The sequence below is a fragment of the Lycorma delicatula genome, chromosome 1 (assembly GCF_047948215.1).
Source record: "Lycorma delicatula isolate Av1 chromosome 1, ASM4794821v1, whole genome shotgun sequence".
Lineage (NCBI taxonomy): Eukaryota > Metazoa > Arthropoda > Insecta > Hemiptera > Fulgoridae > Lycorma > Lycorma delicatula.
In genome coordinates this window covers 326,130,679-326,146,092 of record NC_134455.1, presented here as the reverse complement: position 1 = coordinate 326,146,092, position 15,414 = coordinate 326,130,679, and the positions used below count along the sequence as shown (strand labels likewise).

The 15,414-nt window shown below is 28.7% G+C and overlaps 1 protein-coding gene across 1 annotated transcript in view; it reads left to right on the top strand.

Moving 5' to 3' along the window:
* The window catches only part of LOC142334225 (uncharacterized), a 121,509-nt gene that overhangs the window by 98,730 nt on the left and 7,365 nt on the right, over nt 1-15,414 (top strand). Inside the window, exons 4-7 of the mRNA XM_075382076.1 lie at nt 6,042-6,246; nt 7,848-7,992; nt 9,511-9,678; nt 11,072-11,188. Of these exons, the coding sequence (XP_075238191.1) occupies nt 6,042-6,246; nt 7,848-7,992; nt 9,511-9,678; nt 11,072-11,188 (635 nt within the window). The remainder of the gene's footprint in view (nt 1-6,041; nt 6,247-7,847; nt 7,993-9,510; nt 9,679-11,071; nt 11,189-15,414) is intronic.

Here is a 15,414-nt window from a genome sequence, read left to right as displayed (position 1 = left end):
GAAGGATCAAAAACTGTATCACATGTTAAATCATAGCTAGGTATAATAAATTAACTCTTTAACATCAATGCTAAGAATTTTATGTTATCTTTGATAGGTATACAAATGCCTAACTTGTAGACTAATATTTTTAATTATTTTACAATAAATTTATTGCATTATAAATTATAAATTTATTCTATTCTAAAACCGGACTGCAATTTGAGAAATATTTTTTGACCAGGTATAATTTGGTCAAGAATTAGGTGTTCATGTTTGCTAGACATATTGGAATTACAGAGGTAGTATTATAGAGATGCAGTTATTGAGATATGAAATATTAACATTTTTATATGTAAGATGTTATTGGAACATTTTCCAAAAAACCTAAATGTTTATTCTCTGACATAAGCAAGAAACTCCAACATGAATAGTAGCAGCATTATGATTCATTGCACATTAATTGAGGCCATATTAATCTAAAGAATGACTACTATCACTCTCCATAAAAACGGATGGTGTGTAGGTTTGTTTGTTGTATATGTTCACATTTTTATTTTAGCTGCTATTGGCACAGAACAGACCAATGGTGGTGCACCAGGTGGTTACATGAAGCACATGAACGATTCATTTGTTCAAATGATTTATGCTTCTTGATCTGAAAGATTTATCTCAAATTTTATTTGTGTTTTGGGAATAAAAAAGAAAACAATGGGGTTAGAGCTGTGTTAAAAAATCACAACTCAAGAAACAGCCAAAAATTTTTAGGATTTTGAAGCTTTTGTTGTAAAAGTTTTTGTTGTTGTCAGTACGCTAAATGCATGAATGTTATTTACTTGCAGTTGGTAAAAACATTTAACAAAATCATGTGTAATGAATCATAAACCTTGTTGTATTTTACAAGTCAAGCATTTTTACAAAGGCAGGCCTTTGGCCCATCTTTTTTCTAGTGAATGTTTTTCATATGAATGTTTAGCACTCATGTGGTTTACCATATGCATAGCATAACATAAGTGACAACTGATAATTTACATTTGCTAATAATATAAAGTACCAAAACAAAAATGATAATAAATAAAACAAAACAAGAGTAGATTATGGACACTTTTAGGTAAATTGTAAATAACATCAACTATGATAGCTCTAATTATTCCTATATTTAAATAAAAGAGTTGCGTATATATATATATATATATATATTTTTTTTTTTTTTAATTTTCAATGTGGGATTTAAAAATATAGTGTGGTGATTTATTACCACATAAAATTAATTATGTACAGCTACATGCAGATTTATTACATACAGCTACCTGAACAAACAAAAATCATCTTCTTAACCAAAAGTTATTGCAATATTGTAAATGCATTTATAAAGAAACTATGTCTTCCCTGGTTATTTCATTAATGATAGATTGAAGTCCAAAACTGACATTAAAGTTTACCTCTGTAACAATGGGCAGATTTCTTTCACTATAAAGGAAACATAAAATCTTATATAATATATTCAATAGTTTGTCAAAATTTCTCCTTTCAGATGATCTATGAATAGACATACATACTAAATTCATAAAACTAATGTACACCTTTTTAAATGTTAAAGCATCAAATAAATTTACTTCTTTTTTGGGGTTTTTCTTTTGCTTTTGGTAGGGCATAAGCAACTTTAAGAATTTAAAGATGCACATTTTTCTTATCATAGTTTTTATTTTTCCTGAAAAAAGGAATAATATTGAAATTGGGTGAATGAATATCTCTGTTTATATCAAACTTTAACTGGTGTTTAAACAACACAGGTGATATCAATTTTTATATGATGACATTAGGAATATAATTCATCAATCTCATTAGTAATCCATTAAATGTTATCAAAACACTTAACATATGATAATTATTTTCCTGCTGATAATCATTTACAAAAGTAAACAATGTATCTTTGTCATTTCCTTAGAGTTCAATAAATAAGGAGATTATCAGTAGAATTAGGCAAACCATTCAAATTAGTACATAAATCACTGAAAAAAACTACCACTAAATACAGCTTATTGCAAACATTATCAGATGAAACCATTTGATCAAGCATCCAGAAGAGTGAGGACACTGAAAAAATATTTCCTATAGTATTAATAGCTTTAATAACTTTGGTATTTATAGTGGCCTTAAATGTAATGTAGATATCTGCCAGCTAAATTATTTTTTTCTTCTATTATTAAGGTGCAGACCATACTTAGCTAAGTCTTAAGCAGCAAATATATTTCTAATAACTCTCTATTGGCATTTAGAACTGAATCATATAACAAAGAATTTTAATCTCTTTATGTTCTTATTTATCAATTAAATTTGTGCATGCCATACCTATACAGAATAGTAGCCATTGTAAAACTTCTGGCAATAAAAACTAACAGATATTTACAGAATATAGAGAATGCACATTTCAAATTTCATCATTATATGGTGGTATTAGAGGTATCATTGATATCTCTAATGATCCTGAGGATAACCCAGTCCTCAGAGAATAAGTTCATCAGTTTCTCTTGTATTTTGCCGAATATAAGATTACATACAGTACAGTGTACCTGGGGGAGAATTCCTCCCCAGGTACATCTATCTATCATTAGTATCAATGATCCTTCTTTTGTTCAGAATTGATCCAACTTCTCATCCCTGATATTCAGCTGAAATCAGAATTACCTCTTTTTCATTTTAATTAGTTATCACCAGAGACTTATAACAGAATAAGTATCAGAAAATGATAACAATTTAACTCATTAACAGTTGTTTTTTGTTTATTATGCATTTCTTCTCTCAAAAAATTCTTAATTTTAGTGGCATTTATTAAATTTCTAAATTTTAGCAAAACCATCTTATAGTTTCGGCAATCCTATCTTATAATCATCATTCTGTGGACTAAATTTTTCAAATCTTTACTTCTCATTTGAGTCATGAATTTCAAATGATCTATAAAAATTAATAGCTCATGTATATCAGTCCGACAGGTGTTCTGCAGGAATTACCTGCGTAATTCCTTTTCATGATACTAGCATTTCAAGTCATGATTAGGCTCAAGTAGCCTAATCATAATCACCACTTGTTGCTCAAGTGGTGTAAGTGAGAACGTGTCGGATCTGTAACCATGCACACATTAGTTTGAATCCAACTTCATGTACATATATTCTTTATAATTTTTTTTTTTTAAATATTGATTTAATCTCTAAAAATGTTTGAATTAAAATGAAAAATACATAAAATTTTATTTCACTAATAAATTCTGATTTTTTTCATACTTTTTTCAACTGGAGGTTAATAACAATTAATAAAACAATATATTAAAAAAAAAAAGTTAAAAAAAAAGGAAATGAAGCTGGATTTGAACCGATATGCCTTTCCCCTGTAACAAGATTTCTCAATATTGTGGTGTCCGTATCAGCATTTTATATTAGTTTACGTATTAGTTCTGTTTTTCATTGCTCAAGTGTGCCTTCAAAACAGTACTTATATGTAAACTAATATAAAATGCTGATATGGACACCACAAAAAAAGTGATGCAATGTGGTGTCCACCACAATGCAATTGTTTAACTGTCCACTTTATTAAATAATTGGAGAATCGTATGTCATTATCAAATGAAATAAGTTTAAATGAAGTCCAGCAAAAAATGTGTACATGTAATTTAATAGGCGTACAAGGAAGTCATGTAGTGTTCACATCAGATTATTTATTATAACTTACATAAGGATGTTAACAGATCAACAGAAATTCTTTTAAAATAACAGTTATCACCTCTGGAGAATAACGGAAGGTTGTCTATTTCATTTTAGGTTTGAATCATTGTACCCCATTTTTTAATCAATTTGTGTATGCTAATTTTTGCTGAGATAATGGCATTTGGAAATCTTTCCACAAATACTTGACGGGTTTTTTTAAAGCAGTCACAAAGTACATAAGCTTCCATTATAGCAACAATTTCATCAATCGAAATAGAATTTAGAAAAACACAATTGTAAAAGACGAAAGTGTACTGCATTGAAGCATGAAGAGTTTACAACTATTATTTTAAAATAAACAATAGACTAGAGTAAAAATACTAGAGTTAAAAGTGATCTCAAATAACTGTAGTTCGAGTCAGCTCATTTCAGTTTTATGTTATTTACATGTGGTTATTTGCGTACAAGGCATACATAGGCGTACAAGGAAGTCATATGGTGTCTACATCAGATTTTTTTTATAAACAAAATAAGAAATTGACAGCGTTTCCAAGAAAGACCAAGAGCAAAAAGAAGCAAACCTAGAACAGAAAAACAAAAACAAACTCAAAATGAAAGAATGAAAAAATATTAGCTATCATCAAAGCCAAAAAAGAATATACAAAAATAAATTGTTTTAATATTGTCCATAGAAGACTCAAGAGAAAAAAATACTGTCACTACTAAGACTACATGACAATTTTTTGAGAGTAGTAATAGAAACCACTTTTAATTTATCATTCATTATCACAAAGTGCTATGAAATTTTACAAGTGTCTTCATATAATACTGAAATCCATCAGTGACACTCAAGTGGACATGCACACTCCATCAGTGGACATGCAAGAACAACTTACAGACAGCTTTAGTCATTAATTTCATTTGGTGTTAAAATTATATTGCAATTTTAATAAGTTAGAACCAAAGGCACTAATTAATAATATTCCCAGCTATCTATATGTCACAAATTACAATTTATGTGGATGTAAATGTTGAGTCAATACTTTTACAACCAAGCACTGCACCATTTTTATTAACTATTAATTCAAGGAAATTGGTTCATTTAAAGCTTAAATCATCACTAAATTTACAACCAATTAATTCAGAACACAAATAATAAAAACAAAAGAAAATTTCTGTATAATTAATGGAAATTCTAAAAAATTAGAAACTGGTACAAAATATTAGACAGTCGGATTGAAATATGTATTGGATGAGTAATTTAGCAAATTCATTTTCAAAATCTGTTGATAAAGAAAAGTATTCTTATACATCAAAAGAACTCGATATAATAACTATCTGGCACAGGTTAATTTCTATCCAGTTATATCAATCAATAGACAACATATCACATAATACACAGAACAAAATAAAAAGTACACCTAGTGTCAGAAAATACATAACACATATCAACTAAAAATTATACAAAATTATGACATTTTTAAGAAAGCAAGTTATTGTTATTTTTAAGCACAAAAATGTTTTTCACACAACAAGATTAACCTTTATAGATCACTTCATAGAAGCCACAAATACACAGACAACCACAAAAAGCAAATTTTACAAGTAGCACATAAAAATCACAATCTCAACATGCTTGAATAATTCAAAATTTGCAGTTGACATAAGCATATTACTCCTAGATAAGAAGATACAATTTGAATCAAATATATTACCTCTTTTCTTTTTCTGTTTAGCCTCCACCATAAGGTATTCAGAGGATGATATGTATGAATGAAGATGAAGTGAAGTCTTGTACAATCTCAGTTCAACCATTCCTGAGATGTGTGGCTAATTGAAACCCAATCTAGTATTCAAATCCATTTAAAAGGAACTGCCTTTACTAGGATTTGAAACTTAGAACTCTGGACTTTGAAATCAGATGATTTGGCTATTACTAATGGATTAAATATATTATCTAACTGTGTAATGAAGAAATTTTCTCACCACTTCAAGAAGGCTACCGTGAACAGAAGTGCCAATAGTAACTCTACTAACAAAGGAGTTAATTGACTCTGACAAGTTCTTCTGGAACTACCTGCTTCTTCATATTTTAATATGTCACTTAACAAGTTATTTCAGATTATTTATCATTGATTTTTACAATATTTTATTTTTGAATCTCAGAGCAAGTTCATCCCAATTTACTCTTTCACTTAAAGCAGCCCTTAAACTAGTCTCAGCTTTTGATTAACAATGCATACTTTTGAGTGAACAATATAAACTTACATGCGTTTTATAACAATCTTGAATAGTTTAATGTGTGTAAATATAAATGATATTATTTATCCTATATTGTATTCTCCTTGCTACTTTTTACAGGTACAGATTGGGAATGGTCCAGCACAAAGAATGGAATGACATGTTGTCAAGCATGCGAACCTCGAGCAACAATGCAAGTTATACCTCCTCATGATGAACAGGAACTTGCAGCGCTTCAAAGTGAATTGGAAACTACAAAAGCTGAGCTTGAACACACAAAAGCCAGACTAGAAACAGTCATGAACAACAATAAACAGCAAGCAAAGTAAAAAAATATTACATTTTAAATTTAATAAACCAAATAAAAATTATTACACTCTATGAATAATATTGATATGCAGTTAAATCATTATTTAATTTAAATTATGTTTTTCCCTTCTAAAGCTAAAATAGCACTTAACATTGTTTACATATTATTCATACCTAATGCTCTCCCATTTTCCCTATACCAGTCTATACAACATCATTTGATTCATAATAAAATTATATAGTTACATTAAACTGGCTCTACTGTCATGTTATGGAAATCATCTGAAAGGCCTTATCTTAATCACTATTATCATATCTTTACTTCTTTTATGCATCTTAATTACTTATTTACATCAATTTTTAGTTTTAATTTCACTCATAATCGCTAACAATACAAATTAGTAATTTTTATAGTATATTAATTTTATTGAATATTGAGGAATAGAATAAATAGATTCATGAGTTTATTTTAAAAATTAAAATTAATGGTATCATATAAATTAAAGTATCTATAAAAATAGGTTCAGGTAAAATTTTCATTGTTATTTTATGTATATTACTTTTAATAAAGTTACATGTTTTTTCTGAAGTATGAGGCTCAGCTGATAAATTTTGCACATATATGCATAGCATGGCAATGAAAAGAGATATTGGAATGAAATAAAAGATGAATAAAAGTACAATACCTTAGCTACAAAATGTAGAATTTATTTTTGAGTATTATCCCCGTTTACACTGATACACTTTTTCTAACGTGTGACAAGTTTTTGCATTCTGTCACTGAAAAATTCTGGCAGTCTTTCTTGGATCCAAGTGGCCACAGCTTCCTTCACCGTTGATTGTGTAATGATTACCTATGAGATCCCTCTTGAAATGAGGGAAGAAGTGGAAGTCGCATGGAACCAAATCTAGTGAGTATGGCAGATGCGGAATAGGCTCAAACTTCAGGTTGTGGAAAGCCATCAGAGAGTTTGTGTGGTATCCATCACGCACAGATTTTATGGTAACCCAATTGCTCGATAATATGGCCTTCTCGTTCTTTAGATATGTCTAACTGAGTAGCAACGCATTGCTGGGTGATTTGCCAGTCACTTTGAAGCAAATCATCCACCTCCTTTCAATGTTTCTCATCAGTCACAGAAACTGGTCGTCTGCTGCGAGGTGTGTCCTCAATTGTCGCTTTACCAGCTTTAAATTTGTGAAATTTCAATGCCCATCTATTCACAGTACTCTTGTCAACAATTTCACTACTGTAAACCACTTTTAAATGATGAAAAATATTCATAGGATTCACATATTCTATTATTAAAAATTTGATCACTGAGCACTATTTTAACCGTGTTGACATATTGGATGTTCTCGACTACATTTTAACTGCTACTGAAAACAAACCAATAAATGAATTTCAATGTATTATCACAGGTTTGTAGAGGGGGATTTTAGTTATGTGCTACCACACACAACTTGATAGTACCTTTTGTCTCCATGTAGCATGCTAGTGTACAAAATTTATCAGCTGATCCTTATATGTAGTCAGTTTTTATTATATGTCACTTTTAATAATATTCTATATATGTTTTATTAATTTAATATAATAATATTCTACATGTTTTTTAGAGAACTGAGTGGCCCACGACTGGTACGTTGCTATGGAACTCTGTATTCACAAGCACGAGTTGATGCATTAGATTCTCTGGATACATTGCCTCAACTTCACGATGCTGTAGAACTAAAATCTAAGATACTTTTTTCAGTGGTTGTTGTCAGTATACTTTTTATTTCATAAACTATCAGTTCTAATATTAAATTGTATTTCCAAAATAATCTATTTATTATTTTAAGATAAATTAATTGCTGAATCAGTTGGGTTTAATATGTAATACTTGTATAATAAATCTCTGAACTTTTACAGTGAGATTGAACTCTTTTTTTGAAATTTTTGTAACTTTAAAAGGCAAATGCAGCAAGCGCTGATTCAAAACAGAAGATCATACCAAATAACAAGCAATAATTACAAATTTCTTTTTAAGAATAATTGATAATTTTTATTCAGTTCATACATTAATTTAAGAAGAGAAAGAACCTGACAGAGATGAGCAAAATGAGGTTACATTATCACAAATAAACATACTTTTTTCTTAAATGTATCTTTAAATGCACTTCTCTCATAAAAATGCATTGTTGAACATCTTTACTGATTAGTAAAAATTTGGAAGTCAATCTGCACAGTTCACAGAATGTATTCTAAAAATTATAACCAAAAATGTATTTGAATTCTAATCTTTTTATTGACATGAGTATTTATTCATTTAAAAGAAAACAAGCTCACATCCCAATTACATCTAATGAAAAACAAATTTTCTGCATTTGAAAAATTCCAAGACTAATTAGCAGATCATTAAAAAATCTATCAAAATAAAAAAAAAATACCACTCCACCACACAGGTTAGCTAATATTAAAACAAATATTTTCATAACAATAATCAAGGTTATATGAAAGATATACCTACATGAAATCAAATATTTACGTTATGGAAAATTAGGATTGTAATTATGAAATTTTACTCTCCTTTTTATTGATGTTTTTGCAGTATTGATGGTTAAATAGGATAGCATCAATTTTTTTAATTGATTTTTTGATAAATTTTTAATCATTTTTTAAGAATAAGTTTGCTCTCAAATTTTATTAGACAACATGGAAGCACAATTTTTTTTGTACAAGTAATATATATTCAGATAACTTATAAAAAAAAATTGATAGTATTAATACAAACCTGACTATTCCTCATTTTTTAAATATACAGAACTTTCTTACATATTTATCTATACATTATGTACATGTACTAGATGAATGTAACAATATACTTTTCTACGGAAGATATGTTATCTTTACTTAACAACTAGAGCAAGGATAAGCATACATTACCATAACCAATAACTAGAATTAAAGTTTAAGGTGAAAATGTTCTGATCCTCTGCAAAAAGATTCTAATTCTCAGGGGATAAAAAGATGCCCCTGTTAGATCTTCCATAAACCAGTGATAGATTAATTTTGAAGCTAAAATAAGAATAATATTGTATCGCCATGCTAAAAGAAATTGATCTAGATATGAGGCTTTACTAAACAAATAAATCATATTTAGTGTATTTTATTCATTAAATTTTACAAACGTCAATTAATTTTTATTTTTGCCAATAGTTTTAAATTACATCATAATGTAGAGTTTTATTTTTTCTGCACATCAATGAAAAGTTACTTAACATATTTATTTTGATTTAGCTGGCTTTCCGATCAGCACAGGCTTTATTAAATAATAAAAGAGAGCAGGTATGTCGTTTACTGCTGTCAGCTACACCTCCTGGTCCAGCGCATGCTGAGTTAGAGTCAGCAATTGCAACATTTTTACACAGGACAGTTGATACATTTGATCTTAGTCATAGCATTGAGGTAACATATACATATTTGTATGTATGATTCTTGACATTTAATTAGCATTAAACTGAATATAATAATTAGTCAATAATTAGAAGAAAAGTGACAAGTTACCATGTAAAGAAGAATTAACACTCCTCTGGTAACAATTTATTTTGTAACTTATATTGTGTGAAAACTTAATTCATAGAAATAACTTGAAAATTAAACAAAGAGGAAGTGACTAGGTACAAAAATTAAAATAACAGGAACAAGTTATTTTTAACTTCTATAAGAAAAATAGCATCTACTCAATTCCAAAATGGTTATCTTATTAAACAACAGTCCAAAGAGAAAAGGGTGTAGGTGTTGCATATTATATTAAATAACTTAAAGAAGAAAAGTCAACAGTACTTGAAAACATTTGTTAAAAACATGATAAAGTATAAAGCCAATTATTTAAATATTAAAATACTAAATATGCAAACTAAGAAGCTCCTATTCAGTATTATACAATAAATTAAACATTTCATAACTCTACCTTTCTGGAAAGAATATTGCTCTATTTATAGTAAGAGATATGTTACTATGAAATAAGAATAAACTACTGAGTTTCTTCCATTGGCTAGAACTCAGTTTTTCAATCTAACACGATTATATCTTGATCCAGACAAAGAGTACAAAAATGGTAGCTTCAATTATTTTATTACTGAAATATTCTCCATAATTTTATTGTGTATTATCTTTTACTAATTATTATTAATCCATATTTGTTTTAGTTACTTATTTTACATACTGTATTTTTTTGTTTAATCTTTAGGCTTATCGATCGCTTACCACCATCATTTTGTTTAATCATTATGCTTGGTTAATTATGTGGATAAATATCTTGGTAATGGATAATTTTACTTACAGGCCTGTAACAATTTTTAGGATAGATCTTTTCTTATGAATAAAACAAAAGTGCTCTATTCCCATCAAACAACTTGAAACTACACAATTGATAAATGCTTATACAATTATAAATAAATGTTTTATAAAGAAACAATGAAATATTTTTTATTCTCTTTGCTATTAATGATAAAATATACATTCAAATAATGGATAGTTATTATGAATGTAACATTTCTTTTTATCTTCATTGTAAAAGATAAAGATCTTTTCAAAACTATACTATGCTTCCTTCCTTTGTTATTCAGATTTATTACCCATTTCTGAAATGGATAGCATTTATGTACGTATTTTTAATGTTTTGCAAATTGTATCTAAAATAAAATTTATTATTATTACATCCAACAAAAAATTGGTATATACATTTGACAACAAAAATACAATTTAATTTGTTGTTAAAGATTTTAATTTATTTGTAGCAGAAATTTTACAACTCCATAAAACTAGCATATTATTAATTGTGGATAAAATGTTACAGGAAGTAACATCTCAGTTGTGGGCAACATTATATGATTACCCTTGTTTAAAAACATGCAATGGTTTGATGCAATACATCAGAGACTCAGTGCGATTAGCTTGGGCACTTGTTAACCAGGTAAAGTATTAATGCTTTTTTTTTAACAGTAAAAAGGGAATTATGTTTAATAGAGTCAATGGTAAGTGAGCAGAGTGTTGTAACACTGAATTGTAATAAGAACCTATTATTCATGTCTGCAGATTAACATTACTTTCATGCTTATTCATTCATTTAATTAAAACTCCACAAAGAGCATTTCACCAATCTTTATAATGACATTTAATATATAATGATTAAGTCAGTCTTAAGTCCCATCTCTGTAGATGATTGTCCCATCTCATGACAGGTGATTGTCAATTCGTAACACCAAGTTAATTCATAGTTCTAGATAAAAATAATAGTAATTTCTTTCAAGACAATTTATGCAGTGATCACTGTTCATCACTTACATTAGATGTTAGTGACAAATATTTACAAAATGAGATGAAAACAAGATGTTAGAGTGCAGTACTAAAAATATTTCTATTAAGGTAGATTTAAACATACAGTACTGTGTGCTTACTGTACTGCTATTGTAGCTAAAGTGCCTATGATAATTTCAATTTAAATATCAATATAATCACTAATCACTGTTATAATCACTGTTATAGACAGATTTGATTTTCTAATAGGGCACTAGGATCAAATAGCTTTCATTTGCAATTATGGATCAAGCAGAGGAAGACCTAATCATTACTTGCAGCTTATGTATACTTACAAAAGAAAAAGAAATTTGTTGGATCCTTAACTTATGCCGAGCTAATAAAGAAAGCCCAATGGGCTGGTCTAGTGGTAAACTCATCGTAAATCAGCTGATTTTGAAGTCGAGAGTTCTAAGATTCAAATCCTAGTAAAGGCAGTTACTTTTATGTGGATTTGAATACTAGATCATGGATATCCCATGATCTAATATTATTTGATAGTTGGGTTTCAAGTAACCATACAGCTCAGGAATAGTCGACCTGATACGATACAAGACTACACTTCATTTACATTCATATACATATCATCTCACTCATCCTCTGAAGTAATACCTTACAGTGGTTCTGCAGGCTAAACAGAAAAAGAAAGAAAAGGCTAATAAAGAAGAAGGAGGATTTTGAACTATTTTTAATAAATTTAATGATTTTCCATCATACTTTAGCAAACTTAAATAGTAAAGAAGGAAAACTGAGTTATAGAGATATTTATTGGTATTCTTGAGTAAAGAGTGAATCTGGAAACTAATTGCCATCAGCAGTTAACTTTCATTCTGAACCACCAGAATCTGAGCTAATCATAAGACTAACAAATGGTCTAGATTAGTTTTAAGCTATAGCGGTCTGTAGCAGTTAGATTACACCACCACTATGTGTGTACCATTCTAGTATATTCATTATGTCAACAAATATTAAAGGGGTAGTCAAAGATGGCAGTCTGCATAGTCAAAGCACTACAGATTAAACAGAAAACAGTGTATGCAATTCAAGTGAGGTAGACCATGTTGCAATCAAAATAATCATGACATGGTAGCAGTACAGTAGATGCACTAGTACCGTTAATGTAAATGCATTTTTATTAATTTGCTGAAAAAATAAGTAAAAATATATATAACTTCATTAAGCAAATAATACTTGATGTTTTGAATAATGATAATGAATGTTAGTAACCCTTATTTAGTTTAAATTATTAAATAGTAAAAACAAAAGAATGATACTTGAAAACAGTGTCACACTTGTGACTTAAGAATATCTGATCGCCTGGCCTTGAGAAACACAAAACAGATGATGATCTTTAGTAAACTGGCTTATGATGATATTTTTGTGAATATGTTGGTCGTACTACAAAGAATATTTTGAGGGGATGGGGAACCATTACAGGCTGATCTGTCATTATTTCATGAATACATAAAGCTTTTTTGTGGAGGTGTATTATACATACAGATTTTTTTCAAGAGTGTAATAAATCTTTCAAGAAATTTTGTGACAATAATTTAGGTGCATGTCATGTACCTTGTGCATGACATCATCAAATAGTTTCATAAAGCTGAACTGGAAAAGTTTTCAATAGGAAAATAAATCAATGACCAGATCAGTGTAACCAGTATTTCTGAAAGATATTACTGAACATCTACTAAGATTACTGCAAAATATAGCATTAAAATGAAATCACTTTAATGATTTATTTAAGTGATTTAATAAATCATTGTGTATAATATATTTTTAAGGAATGACCAAAATTTTGCATTTTTAATTTACAAAACAAGAGTTATACAAGAATTAAATTCATTACAAACTGCAAAAAATAAATATGCTATTGCAATTGGTTTATATGATTTATTCTGAATGTTTCCACTTTCATGATCTGTCTTTTATTAAAATTCATAATTTCCTTCCACATAATCTCTTAATAAATGCACCATGGTCTCAAGAAAACCCAGCTGAGCTGCCCCAACTTAAGGGAAAAATAGAAATGTAGTGTTTGATTTTATTATCAAAAACATCAGCCCTCTTTTCTTTGGCATTACTGTAACTTCTGCTAGTTATAATAGTTGTCATAATACATTACAACACTTGTTCACTTTTGAATGAATTAAAAAAATGAGGGTGTACTACCTCTCATGAAACAATGACTTGAGAATTTGACTTGATTGAGAATTTTTTGATCTCACAACACCTCAAAGAATTTTTCCTCACTTCTCACTTTCTGATATGGCTTCCACTAATTTTTATTTATCGAATTTCCTGAAAGAAAGACTCTTAAAAGCAATTCTTGTATTACTGATTATCTAAAGTATAGCATTGACAAAGCAATGAAGAAAATCATTCATAAAATACTTTCTTAGGCATCTTGAAACGTGAATCAATGATGGAACTAAGATATTCGTGTAAAATGTTGATACCTGCAGTAACTTGATAAGAAAAATTGTTTCAGAGATAAACTAAGTTAGAACTTGAAATAATTTTGATTTCCTAGATGATTAATTTGATATGTAGATTTAACTTCATTTTGAATTTTGATAGTATATAACATTAATCAAATAAATGATTAATCCATAAATAATAGCACTTTACGTTTTTCCTACTATCTTAAAATTTTTAAAATAAATGGCCATGTTGCTCAAGAAAAGTAAATAAAAATATTATATTCCTGCAATAAAAAAAACCTTGCGAGTTGCTTACTCATTAGATAGCTCTATTATCATAAAAATCATCAGCCTGATTTGATTTCCCTTAATTGAAAATTGTAGGATATAATTTTCAGTCACTGAACAAATAGATCAATATGTGATACAGCACAACTATTTTTATAGCTGCAATGGTTGATAAAAACATTTATCATGAGTCACAAGTCATTCCTGAAAAAGAGTACAGCCATATTCAAAAACAACAAGCACCTTATGGCAGGCGTGCTAAATTAATTGTGGGTAGTGATTCCCGTTCTCCAGAAAAATATGCCATTTAACTTTACTGAACAGGTAAAATATCCACCAAACTTGCCATGCAGTTGTAATTTAATGAATTATTTACATACTTTTCGTATTCCACCTAGTTTTCAAACTTATAAGTCAAAAGTATGATTAAACTTTGTTCTCTTTATCCTGATGGTTTGACAACATCTGGAACATTTCTGAGAATAATATCCTGGAAGTTGAAGAATGAGAATTAAGGATAAAATATGAATTACCAAAGCGACATTATATATGGTTAAATATTTATTAATAAGAGATGATGGTTGTAAAATAATTCACTTAACATTTGTTGAAAACAAAGGTAATATTTTATTTACCTCTTCATAACTTAACTTTCTATTACTTGGTCACTGGTCTCTTAATTGTTTAGATTACTTTCTTTTTAATGGAAATGTTCACTTTACTGTCTGTAGCAAAATAATGATGTAAAACAACACTGTAACTAATAATTAATAATCTATACTGCTAATATTAATTGCTGTGAACAGAGGCATTCTGCAAAACATTTTAATTTAGCTAGCTCTACATATGAACTCTTATAATCCAGCTCAATGTGTGCATCCAACCCATATATACTAAGCAGTGGTCAGAGAAATATTCAAATATAAATATTATAAACTATTTTCTATAATCTCTAATGTTAAACAACATTGAGTAAATATTTCCTATGTACTATTAGCAGATAATAAAGGCTAATGGTCATAGCAGTTGATCAACTAAAATGTAAAAAAGGTAAATCTAGACTTTTGAAATGTGTTGCTACTAGACTGAAAATTTGAGATGATGAATGCTGGCTTGTTAACTAACAATTAAA